Consider the following 12504-nt stretch of genomic DNA (forward strand, 5'->3'; position numbering starts at 1 on the left):
CAAATTGATTTCCGAAAGTACTCTTTTATCGATTTTGCTAGGAATTTTTTTTTTCGATTATTGGAATCTACATGCTTTGAAACGAATTTTTAAAAAAAATATAAATGTTGCCCCCAAAAATTATCAGATGGGGGTTAAGTAGGAAATTAGGAACAATAGACTAACTATTTAAAGCCATTCATTGATGTTTTTAAAATTTTAGTAAATCATATGTCTATTTAGATGATGGGCATGCCCATCTTTGGGTGGATCCGCTACTGACTACCTTAATAAAATCTCCCAATTTATCAATCTTTGTTTTTTTTGTTATATTTTAATTGCATAACGCATTTTAATAATGGTACTTTATTGTTATATAAGTGTCAAATTTTAAATTTAAAGGTTATTTTATTGAATCGTAAGATAAATGGTATTAATTCTTGTGTTTATTAGTTTTTTATTTAACTCTGGAGAGAACTGGACCAGTGGCAGCTGGTGGGTAATGGAACTGGTGTTGCACTTTATTAGCTCACTATGCATTATTTATTGATTTGCATTCTTGGTTTGCAAATGTTTTGGAACAATTTTATTATTGTTCTTAAAACAGTTAATGCTTATTTTCACAACTATTAATAGTAGTATATTAAATAATTTCTAATTATTATTCATTTTTAATTAAATATTAATTTTTTTTTTGCTTTCGTTTTCGAAGAACATAAATTACTAATCGACGATAATTTCTGAACGATTTAATGTGCAATAAGTGTGAGAAAAAAACATCATTTTCCATTGTCATCAAGTGAAAACAAACAATAAACTGAGTTAATTGTTGAAATACCACGTATGGACAATGTTGATGACGCAATCGTTTGTTTTTTGACGTCGCATAAGTAAAGAAATATGCTCACTCTTAGATAGCCACACATTCATAGCTGATATTCCCATAGAATAAATACTATAAAATTTGCTCCTAATTTGCGACCTCGTAGGTAAACAGTGATGTTTACAAAAAAATTTTGCAAACAAAAGTTGTTAATTTTTTTATAAGGAACATTTTATACATCTAAACTTTTGTTGATTTGACTAGTAAGGTGATTTTATGAGCATCAACTATGCCAAAATTTTGTTGGTAGCATCAATATTTTTGAGCGTTGCAAACTTGGGACTAAACTAAATATACTATGAAATATTTCATATATATATATATATATACATGGTATACAAATTATAAGGAAAACACTGCGCTTGCATTTTTTAAACTTAGCCTAGCTTAGCATTTAGTTAAACATGTCTGTAAAGTAAAGTTGCTCTGTTTTGGTACTGATATGCTTTTGAATTTGCAATTCTGAAATCGTTTTACTTACATAACTTTAGAACGGATCGCGCGACTTTGATAAAATTTGGTGTGTTGAGAATGTTTTACACACAATTTTGGTGCTACCCCCTTCCCAAATCAAGACCGACTAGAATCTTCCCAATAATGGGTCCCGACTGCTAAAGTTGCTATGTAAACAACAGATTTTTTTTTCAGTTTTTATTCAACGCAATCGAGTTTTTTCATTTACAACCTATGTATGTATGTTTGGTCTTTTGTGGCGCTCTAGAGACCAAACGTGTTAGCCGATTTTAATGACTCTTACGTAAATCTATTTGTCTATTTAATAGCTTTTCAACGATACCTCACTAAACATAGATCGTCGACTGTCTTTTTTTTGAAAGTTAAAGACAAACCGATTGACGTAAGAATCATCAAAATTGTCCTACGCGTTTGGTCTCTAGTGTGCCACAGGAACAAACATTCATACGTATACAGTATGATCATTTCAAAAGTATCCACCCTTAATAACTTGACTAAGTGATTATTTTTTTGAGTGAAGACACGTTTATTTATTTATCGAGGGGGAAGTGCAAAAATGGTATCTAGAGAATTTTAAGTTTCACCCCTTCGCCCCTAGCCACTTCAACTTTGAAATTTTAAATGGCAGCCCCTTGGTAGGTATCATTTGAAAGGGCATAAAATTCTCTATTGACCATGATAAAAAAAATGAAATCGATCGGCTGGTTCTCAAGATTGACTACACAGAAGATGGAAGGCATCCACCCTTAATAACTCTTGCCTTATCCTGATGTGATTATTGTTTTGAGTGGAAACGCGTCGATTTGGGTATCGACGGGAAAGTTCAATAGTGGTACCTAGAAAATTTTAGTTTTCATTCTTTCACCCCCACTCACTCCAACTTTGAAATTTCAAATGACACTTCATACTTTGCGATACCTCATTGGAAAGAGAATAAAATTATCTCTTTAACCATGATAAAAAAAGAAACTTAAATCGATCGATTGGTTCTTAAAATAGACCACCCAGAAGATATAATTCATACCCTCCATTTTCTGTGTAGTCTATCTTAAGAACCAATCGATCGGTTTAATTTTTTTATCATGGTTAAGACAGAATTTTATACCCTTTCAAATGAGGTATCACAAAGTAGGAAATGCCATTTGAAATTTCAAAGTTCGGGTAGGTGGGGTGAAGAAATGAAACCTAAAATTCTCTAGGTACTACTTTTGAACTTCTACCGCGATATCTAAATCAACGTGTTTTCAGTCAAAACAATAATCATATCAGGTCAAGAGTTTTTAAGAGTGGATACTTTTGAAATGATAGCACTCTATAGACTATTAAAACATTATCACGACTTTTTTTTTCGCAGTCGCGTAAAAATAGACATCAACATAGTTATCAACACTAGCCTTCTCCCACAATAAAAACAAAATTTTCTGATTTGATTGTCAACATTGTGTAACAACATGAAATTACAACCAACAACCTACTCACAGATGTTAAACTTGGTTGTCTATGTAGCGTGTAGTCAATTAAGATGTAAACTAAGTTGAATGTGTGTGAGCCGTTTTTAATCGGCTTCAAACAAAAAAGGAGTAGGTTCTCAATTCGACTGTATTTAAAAAATTTTTTGTTTATGGTTGTTACCTCGAAACTTTGGACTGGGTGAACCGATTTTGATGATTTATTTTCTATTTGAAAGCTGGTTACTCCCGTGTGGTCCCTTTAATTTAGTCCAGTTCTAACAATGGCATCCATGAGAAATAAAAAAAAATATATAAACCATATAAGTCTTAAATTTGCATTTAGTATTTCCGCGACAAATGGACGAATAACTCAATATCACTATTAAGGATTTCGATGCTTTTTTTTCGGTTTTTAGTTTACTTCAGATCCAATAATAATAAAAAAAAAATTCTAACAAAAAAAAAAAACGACTTTAAAAACAAAACTATTCCGAAACCAATTCATAAGCGCTAAAAAGTAAATAAATAATTGCGTATTATTCTGAATATCAAACAATAAGCAAAATATTTTTTAGAGTTCTCCTAAGTAAAATGAAATGAAAAATATTAGACTACTTAATATATTAGACAATTTGGGGTCAGCCAAGTTAATTTAGCAAACTGTTCTGTCACAGTTTATTCCTTAGCTGACACAATTTCCAAAAATAGCTATAATTGTAACTACATTATACTATCGTAACAATTTTATTGACTTTTAAGTAGTCTAATATTTTTTATTTAATTTTACTTAGGTCAACTCTAAAAAATATTTTGATTATTATTTGTTATTCAGAAGAATACGGAATTATTTTTTTACTTTTTAGAGCTTATTAATTTGTTTTGGAATAGTTTTTTTTTTTTTTTTGGAGCCGGTTTTTTTTTTGTAAAAAGTTTTTTATTTCTTTTTTTTTATATATTTGTTTATTGAATATTATAGAAAAATGTAGGTAGGTACTTTATGTCAATCCAATTTAATTTTAATTGGTTCAATAAAAATCAATGAGAAATTCAAATTGGCTTTTGTTTGAGATTTCATATTTTCATTTTATAATGCAAATTCAATTTTTATCTACTCAATTTGCTTGAAGAAAAATAAATATACGTAAAAATTAAATTACCAATACTGAAATAGTGAAAAAAAAACAAACCTTTTCAACTAGAGAAAGTTCTTTTTCAATGTTCTTTAATTTATTTTTATCACAATTTTATTGCAACCTAAAGTACCGTTTAATTATTACATGTTCTTATGTAACTTGCAATGTAAGTATGTATGTATGAATGAATGTTGTCCAGGTGGAATCTTGCAACTTAATTTTAAAGCAGTTATCCTCAACCTATTGAGCTGAAATTTTGCATAGTCGCTTTTCCCATCGCTTCCACTATATTTTATATACATGCGGTTTTTAGTTTTACATACAAATTTTAATAAAAAAATTCTTTTTAGAACATTTTATCGTAGTAAAAAGTAGAAAATAATTTTTTCTATGGGTCGCTCCTATTCGTAAAAGCTTGATGCACTCAATATGAAGTATTTTCTAAACAACTTTTTTTCGTATTTTTTTTTCAAAATTTTTTTATGAAGCTCTTTAGTAGAAGCCTTGTACAAATTTTCAATTCTTTATCTTTTATTTTTTTGGAGGAAATGGATACCAAAGTTTTGCCCTAATTTGACCCCTGAAAAAACGATGTTTACAAAAATTGTTTGAAACAAAAGTACTTTATTTTTTCATAAGGAACGTTTTTTACAATTCAGCTTTTGTTTTATCTCTGACTGTTTAACGTAAGCAAAACTCAAAATTTTAACTTTTCTGAAAACCATGTAAAATTTTCAAGCACCATATCTCAAAGACTATTAGGCATACTGCGGTTTGGCGTTTTTCTTAATGTAATATACTTTCAAAATGATAGTAGCAACTAATGTCAAAAAATCATAATTTTTTTATTTAATCGCAAAAACTAAAAAATCTCCGAAAATTTAGCAGTTTTGCACGGATTACGCAGGTAGCACAATTTTTTTTTGCTTGCAAAACGTAGTTTGACACTCTCGTAAAGGGTCAAATGAACATACCACAACAGCAGCTTTATATCGCGTTTTGCGATTTTTTTTATACACTTGATGTTTAATTTTAAATTTTTTACTTTTAGTTATTCAAGTTAAATGTAGCTTGCAAATCTAGATTGTGTGATGATTATCAACTAAATAATTATAATTTAACGGAACAAAGTAAGTAATTTGAATTTTTATTTTACGCCCTTTTTTTTTTTAATATTACATACACATTTAGTTAATAATAAAGCTCGATATACACTGAGGTAGAAAAAATAACAAAACTGTACATTATAAAGCAAACCATCTTTGCTACTTTTTCATTAAATCGCCGTCTACTACGTTCAGAATGCTTCATAGAATCCAATTCCATTAATAAAAAAAATAATTAAAACAATAAAATCTGAAAAGAAAGAAACAAGTGTAGTAGTTTACATAGCCACTTTAACAGTCGGGTCCATTATTGGGAAGATTTGAACCGGTCGAGATTTGAAAACACCCACAACTACAAAATTAAAAGTAAAAATGTATACAAAAAAATTAAAGATGTACCCCCGCACCAGATAGATTTGCGTTAGGCACATTACGATTCCAAAAAGTTAGGCACATTACGATTCCATTATTCACAGGAAGGAACGATTACCCTAAATTTGCGATCAAAACGGTACAGCGTTAAAATCCAATGGTGCACAATAGCGTGACGCTGACATCCTATTGTAAACAAATAATACATACTTCTTAATGATGCACTTACTATAGCAAACTGTAATTTCAATTATATAAGCTTATCTATCGTAGATGACTGATGAAATAATTTATACAATATATATTTTTTTTTAGACAAACAACTCATATCCATAAATAAAACAGAATCATTACACATGGAAAAAAGTGATAAACATTTAAACGCTGAGTCATTTATTCACATCAAAGTTTTAAACAATGATAAAAATAATAAAACAGAATTGAGGCATAATCAATTAACAGTAATTAAAACAGATTTCAATCATAATAACACAATCAAAAATTTAAATGCAACACAAACATTTACTGTAAATCACATATTGGATAATTTAATGAATTTTTTTAATTATATGATTGTTAACAAAATTAATCAAACAAATCAATTAAATACAACAATACAACACCGTCTATCAACATTGCCATTGTTAAATAATTATGATAACCATAATAATTTTAAAACAGATGATGATTTAATATCTGTTAGACTCTTCCAAGATGATAATTCTACGTTAACAACAAAAGACAACTCGAACAGTACAAGTACAACATTAATAGTAAATTATAATAAAACTGTTGAACCAGAAGAAATAAGTACAACAACTGAAATAAATGAGTCTTCAACAGATAGTAGTAATCGTTCTTCTGTGAATATAGTTGCAGATGAAGTAACTAAACAAACAACTATACGACTACCAGTTAGTACTGATGAACAACTTGCAACTTATAGCACCACAACTGCAATGACATCATCTGTAGGACCAGTCACAACAATTGAACAAAATAATATTCTCACTGGATTAGGTAAATAAAAACAAACCTTACACAAAATATTTTAATAGATCGGTGGTTTAAGGTATGATTCTTATGCCGACGCAATTCTGCTACCATAGATTATTTTTTATTTATAGATAACGAGGGGGATATACTAGCCTGTAAGTATATGCAATATGAATGAGAGAGAAGACTGCCAGTTATTTCTTATGTGTCCTTGTCATAGTCATATGTCATAATCATATGATGCAATAGCTAGCCAATGACATATAGATTAGACAACGACACATAGGAACTAACTGGCAGTCCTTCTCTCTCATTCATCATATCGCAAATTTTGGGACATGTTTTCTATGACATCTTATGCAACCAAATCTAAAATTGTCTTCGCGTCACTGCGAGTGCTGCGGCTGCAGTTGAAACAGATACACCTATCTTGGAGCAGCACTGACGCAGCTTTAACCACATAAAAACATACACAGTTTGGCAATTATCTCGTTAGCGATTTATCATATATAAAGTTAGAAGAGTTCTTATGGACGTTCTCATGTATAAAACAAAGAAAGTGAGCAAGGTATGTACTTTGTTTGATGCGTGCGCAATCATACCATTTGATGTGTATACTTTCATTTGTTAGAACACTGCTTATGTGATAACAAAATTGGTGAATATTCATTCCTTCAATGTGTGTTCATTCATTCAATGTGTTCTCTTTCTTTATTTTATACAAAAGGACGCCCGATAATTAATTTCGATTTGAAATATTGCACGGTCTACAAGGTGTTGGATATTCTAAATATTTTGAGTGTTTCGATATCTCTAACCATCTCTGACGCTAGGCACAACATTACGAACCGGCGCTATATGTCAATTTGTAGTAAGCTGAGTTTAAAGTTTAGATTTCAGTTAAGAATATTAAAAAATCTGACCCATCACCCTGTATGACTGTGCAAAATTTCAAATCAATAACTCTATAAACAACAAAAATATGAAGGTCTCTTCATCTTTAATGCGTCGTACTATAATTATAAATGAATAACGAGATAGTTGCCAAACTGTAAACAACAATTTGTTTATACAACACAAAAGCAATTAATTACTTACTTAACACAAAAATGACTTCCACAGTAGTGGATTCAAGTGTTGATGACGAAAACTTCTTTAGGAGTGATAGGATACTGATATCGGTGTGAGCAATCTGTTCTAATATCATCTTTTATAAGATCTAAAACATAATTAAACTGAACGACGTTTATCTTGAATACTGCCAGGAACTTTTTGTCATCCTGGAGTAAATGTTGGTAGATAAGTTTTGCAAAGAAACCTGCGTCTTTCCTTGGTTTATACATATAAGTATAGACTTCAGCATTAGTCGCAATCATCATTTGTTCCAATAGAATTACTTAAATTTCCATAAGCATTGATAGGCGTAATAGAACATCGCGATTACTCATTTTACTTCAGTTTAGTTAACTTCACTTTGAAGGAACTCATACAGCTGATGCTTCAGAAAGAGTCAAGTACACATCATCAGTGCGCGTCAACGCTTACGTCAGCCGCAGCATGGAAATCATACCGGTATTCATTATTATGTCGATTGAATATATACTATTCAGAAAACCAAATAGGTTAGCTTAGATTAGAGTGGCTGTCCTGGGGTAGGACACACAATAGGGTCCGTTGTGATATCGAAAAGGATTGAAGCTGTTTAAGAATAGCACGAGTTCTTTTACATCAACAGACTATTGTAACGACATTGCGATTGCGTTTCTATCGAATGTATGTACATTCTATAGATACTATTTGCTTTGTAAGGCCGGAAAGGCCGTTAAAGAAACTCTGGCTCAAGTGAGTCTACTTCCTCATCAAGAGCTAGGCAGTGACAGAAAATATAAGACATCATTACTTTCTCCTCTCTACTATTGATAGTTCCTACGATAATCGTGAAACACTGTCATGCCCGTTTAGCGTACCTGCCGCCTAGCCAGTGTCCTGTAATAGCCGTTTTCTAATAGAGGCCCTTGGAAGCGATACAAAATCTTCGGAGCACCTACGATTTTACTCAGACCATATCGGTGTTGAAGTACCACAAGTACGTTCGTGCCTCTATCTCAGATTTGCCTTTTTTAAGATATCCTATTTAAGCATCAGCTTATTTGCAAACGTAACCTCGGGTACCCTTACTAGGTTTATTTTTATATGTTCTGCCAGCTCATTTAAGTACGTTTGGCAGTCTTGTGCTACTTTTATGGTTAGATAGACCAAAGATAGTTATGTCGCTGCACTTGAGAGTGTTCAGACTTCACATACCTCGTAAATAACCACAAATTCCGCTTAATGCACGCTACAGTTATCCGGCAGCTGGAATGATAGAGAAAATCCCATAACCTACCTTCCTCTGTAACTTAGGTCCATCAGTATGTAATACCACAATCTTTGGTTTAACCAAATTCCCTTCCCAATCCTGATACAGCCAGGGAAAAAGCTAAACAATTGTTTCCTGCACTGTCGACATGGAGACTTAATTCACAATTTCGAAAATGTGAAACAAATCTCAATACAACTAGTAAGCCCATAAAAGACGAAAGCAATTTGAAAATAAATTGACTGGTTGTCAAACGATTTTTGCGTATTACTAAGGAGGTTAACTACATAATAACTCGAGTAAAACTGTCGAGCTATGCTTTTATACTCTCAAAGCACATGTTCCAAGGTAAATTTTTAGAAGTGTTGACAACAACGGTGAAAACAAATTATTCATTATGATTTTTTACTTATTTATAACTGTTTTTTAGAAAGTAGGAAAAAACTTAAAAACATACATACAATTATGAGATTTTGAGTCTTTTACTTAAATGGCATTTTTTGGGTTGTACTTTCATGTTTTTGAAAACATAAAATTTCTACACAAAAGAGTGGGGAGTAGGTGTGGCGTTGAATTCACTAAAAGGCATTTCCTCAGCATTAACGCCATGCATATGAATATGTTAAACTCTCTAATTTGTTTAAGTGAAGTTTTGGAGATGCCCAAAGCCTTACATACCGCGATAAACACCATGATATATAAATATTCAACATAAAAAAGAGGAAAGTGGTTGAGAAGGTTACAAATCTATCAAAACCTACATACACAAATCACAAGCTCAAGTTTAAGGGGACACAAAAAAATTTTTAAAACAAATGGCGATGGGCTATGTTAGGAATATAGTTGCCCAAGGACGCTCGTTACATATAAACAACAAGCCGTGGATAGAGTCTGGTGCGGCTCTTGAGGTCCGCGAATAACTTCCCAGCATAATAAAAAGTTATAAAATTTAAAAAAATAAAGACTCGACCGACTCGAACGATTCGATCAAATGCTATGAAATTCTTTTCGAATCATATTGTCAAAAATACGCATCGATTGACACCTTAACTTAAGTCGATATGATTTTTTGTTCGCGCGATATCGATCGGGATAAAATTTAAGAAAAAGCTGGTTCTGCTCGAAACGGCTGGTCTGAATGTTATGAAATTTATTTCGGATCATATTGCCTTTAATACTCACCTCAACGAAGTCGATGTCATTTGTTGTTCGCGCGATATCGATGACAAAAAGAAATGTCTACGGACGTAAGTACGTGCACACACACACACACACAAGTTTGTGTGTACTCCTACAGAACAATGTTAATGCCTAGTCTTAACCATGAAACGTAAAGATATATTGAAAATTTCGTTTTCGAAATCGGACCCATTACAATACCTTCCTATAGTGGGAAGTTAAACAAAAAAAACTATGTAAACTTTTCGTTTGATGGCTGTGGATCTATCAAAACTTTCCAAAAATTGCTACAAAACATGAATTTTTTTCTTAAATCAAAAACATCACACATGATAAGATCTATCAAATTCATTTATAACAAAATATGAGGATAAAGTAGTTTAAATCAGTCATTTATTTTGAGTTATCATCAATCATGTTTCATTGTCTGGCAGGCAATCAAATACAATATGCATTATCTTAAAACGCCCGAGCCCGGGCCTTCCTAGAAAACTACGTATCGAGCCGCCATACGAAAGCTTACTCAGTTGTAACAAATTCCTGGTAAAAAAGCAATTATTAAATAAGAAACAATAAGTTTCCTGCCATTTAATGTCCCAACGTTATAATATGAAAATGTATGGCTTATAACAAAATAATTTTATATGTATATTTCAGCTATTTTTCTCTAATTATATTTCACATTTAAAGTTATAAAAATAAGGTCTCCATTTGTTATATCACTAAAACTAACACCCGTATTTGTGTTCGGGTGGGATTGCTTCTTTGTCTGTGATAGTTTTTACTACGCAAGCCCAAGAAATATGAAATGAATTTATCATTGACTACTTATATATTTTTTTTAATGTGAACTATCATTAAGGGTGCGATTTTACCGGTAAAATAAATATTTTACTTAATTTACCAACAAACTAGAAATAAATTGATCGGACAACTAACCAATACGTTTTTAATGTCATCTAGCATATCTACGACGTATCACCGGAGCTATTAAGCATAACGCGCGATATATAAATTATAAATATTAAATGAAATTTTGTATTCCCAATTTTAGCATCATTATTCAAAATTGATTGGAATAAATAATTTCAATAATCAGTTGGAAGTTATTAAAAAGGTCTTTGTATTTGTGACATATTTAATGCCACAATAATTACATTTTCCATGTATTGGTTTCTTATCACATAATACTTCAGTGAAATGAATCTAAATTGACGATTTAGGTTTTGGAAAATTTAAATTTTTAATTTCTCACTAGTTTATTGTCTTCAACCTTAAAAGTTTTAGAAAGAATGCGTATAAGCCATTTGCATTTTGTGTTTGACGTTTAACAAAAAAGTTAATCAGCCAGCAATCTGCTATATCGACTGTATAAAAATGTTTGGTTAATTATCATTCAGAACTTTCACAGAATCACAAGCTATCATAGGAACCTGGCTTATCACTGGTTCTAAACGTAGGGTAAACCACTTATCCTACTAAATGTAGGATAAGTGAACCACCGGCCTATAAATAAACACCACAAAAATAAAACACAAAAAGTTTTTAACACATTGCAACAAAATTTTTTTAATTAAAAACATGTATACAAATATTATAGTTTTGCTTTTGTGTTATAACATACTAAAACTAACTCGCTGAATAGCACACATACACACACACCAAGTAATAACTGTCTTCTTCTCTGGAGGTTTGGGGTTTTTTTTATTATTATTGTGAATTTTACATTATTAATTTTTGTTTAAAACTTTTCTCATTTAATTATTTTCATGTTTTTATAAGTATTCTTCATATGAGCTTTTATCAAATAATTTGAATTTTTAAATTTAATAATCTATCTCATATGTTTATGTACCATGTTTAGTATACATATGTTTATATAAGATCTACGTTTAGTCCCAAGTTTGCATCTCTTAAACATATTGATGCTACGAACAAAATTTTCGTACAGGTGATAAAATCACCTAAAAGTCCATTCCCGGTTTTCTTTCTGTCCGTCAACACGATAACTCAAAAAAGAATAGAGATATCAAGCTAAAATTTTTATAACGTGCTGAGGACGTAAAAAGTGAGTTCATAAATGAGCAACATTTGTCAATCAGGTCTTTGGATCATAGGGATGGGTCCGTAGAACCCATGTTGTAAAGCGTTAGAGATAGAAAAAACACTTGAATGTAAAAAGTGTTCGTTATAAAAAAATTAACTTTTTTTTATCATCTTTTCGTAAACATCACTGTTTACACAGGAGGACGAAAATGCGGTTAGAACATTATTTAATCCGTATACATGTATTGTATTAAATCAAGTATACACTTATTGTATATATGTACGTGTTTGTTAATATATTCACTGAAGACGTGAGAAGAAAGATACTCTTATTACTTTGTGAGTAAGAGTAGCTATCTTTCTTTACTTGCATGGCGTTAACAACAAACGGGGTCAAAATGTGATGTTAAATCCCTGTTTTTCAATAAGTTAATTCTGCGAGGTACAGAAAAAACTTTACCAAAACTCTGTGTGCATCGACCTCTACACCGCCATCTATACTGAGCGATTTTAAACCGTTTAGCCG

General features: G+C 31.3%; 1 protein-coding gene across 1 annotated transcript in view; it reads left to right on the plus strand.

Annotated features, from left to right (window-relative positions):
* Positions 1–12504, plus strand: part of LOC123301299 — a 37538-nt gene that overhangs the window by 8508 nt on the left and 16526 nt on the right. The window contains exons 2-4 of the mRNA XM_044884035.1: positions 4972–5050; positions 5714–5843; positions 6102–6418. Coding sequence (XP_044739970.1) covers positions 4972–5050; positions 5714–5843; positions 6102–6418 — 526 coding nt within the window. The remainder of the gene's footprint in view (positions 1–4971; positions 5051–5713; positions 5844–6101; positions 6419–12504) is intronic.

The sequence above is a fragment of the Chrysoperla carnea genome, chromosome 5 (genome assembly GCF_905475395.1).
Source record: "Chrysoperla carnea chromosome 5, inChrCarn1.1, whole genome shotgun sequence".
Classification (NCBI taxonomy): domain Eukaryota; kingdom Metazoa; phylum Arthropoda; class Insecta; order Neuroptera; family Chrysopidae; genus Chrysoperla; species Chrysoperla carnea.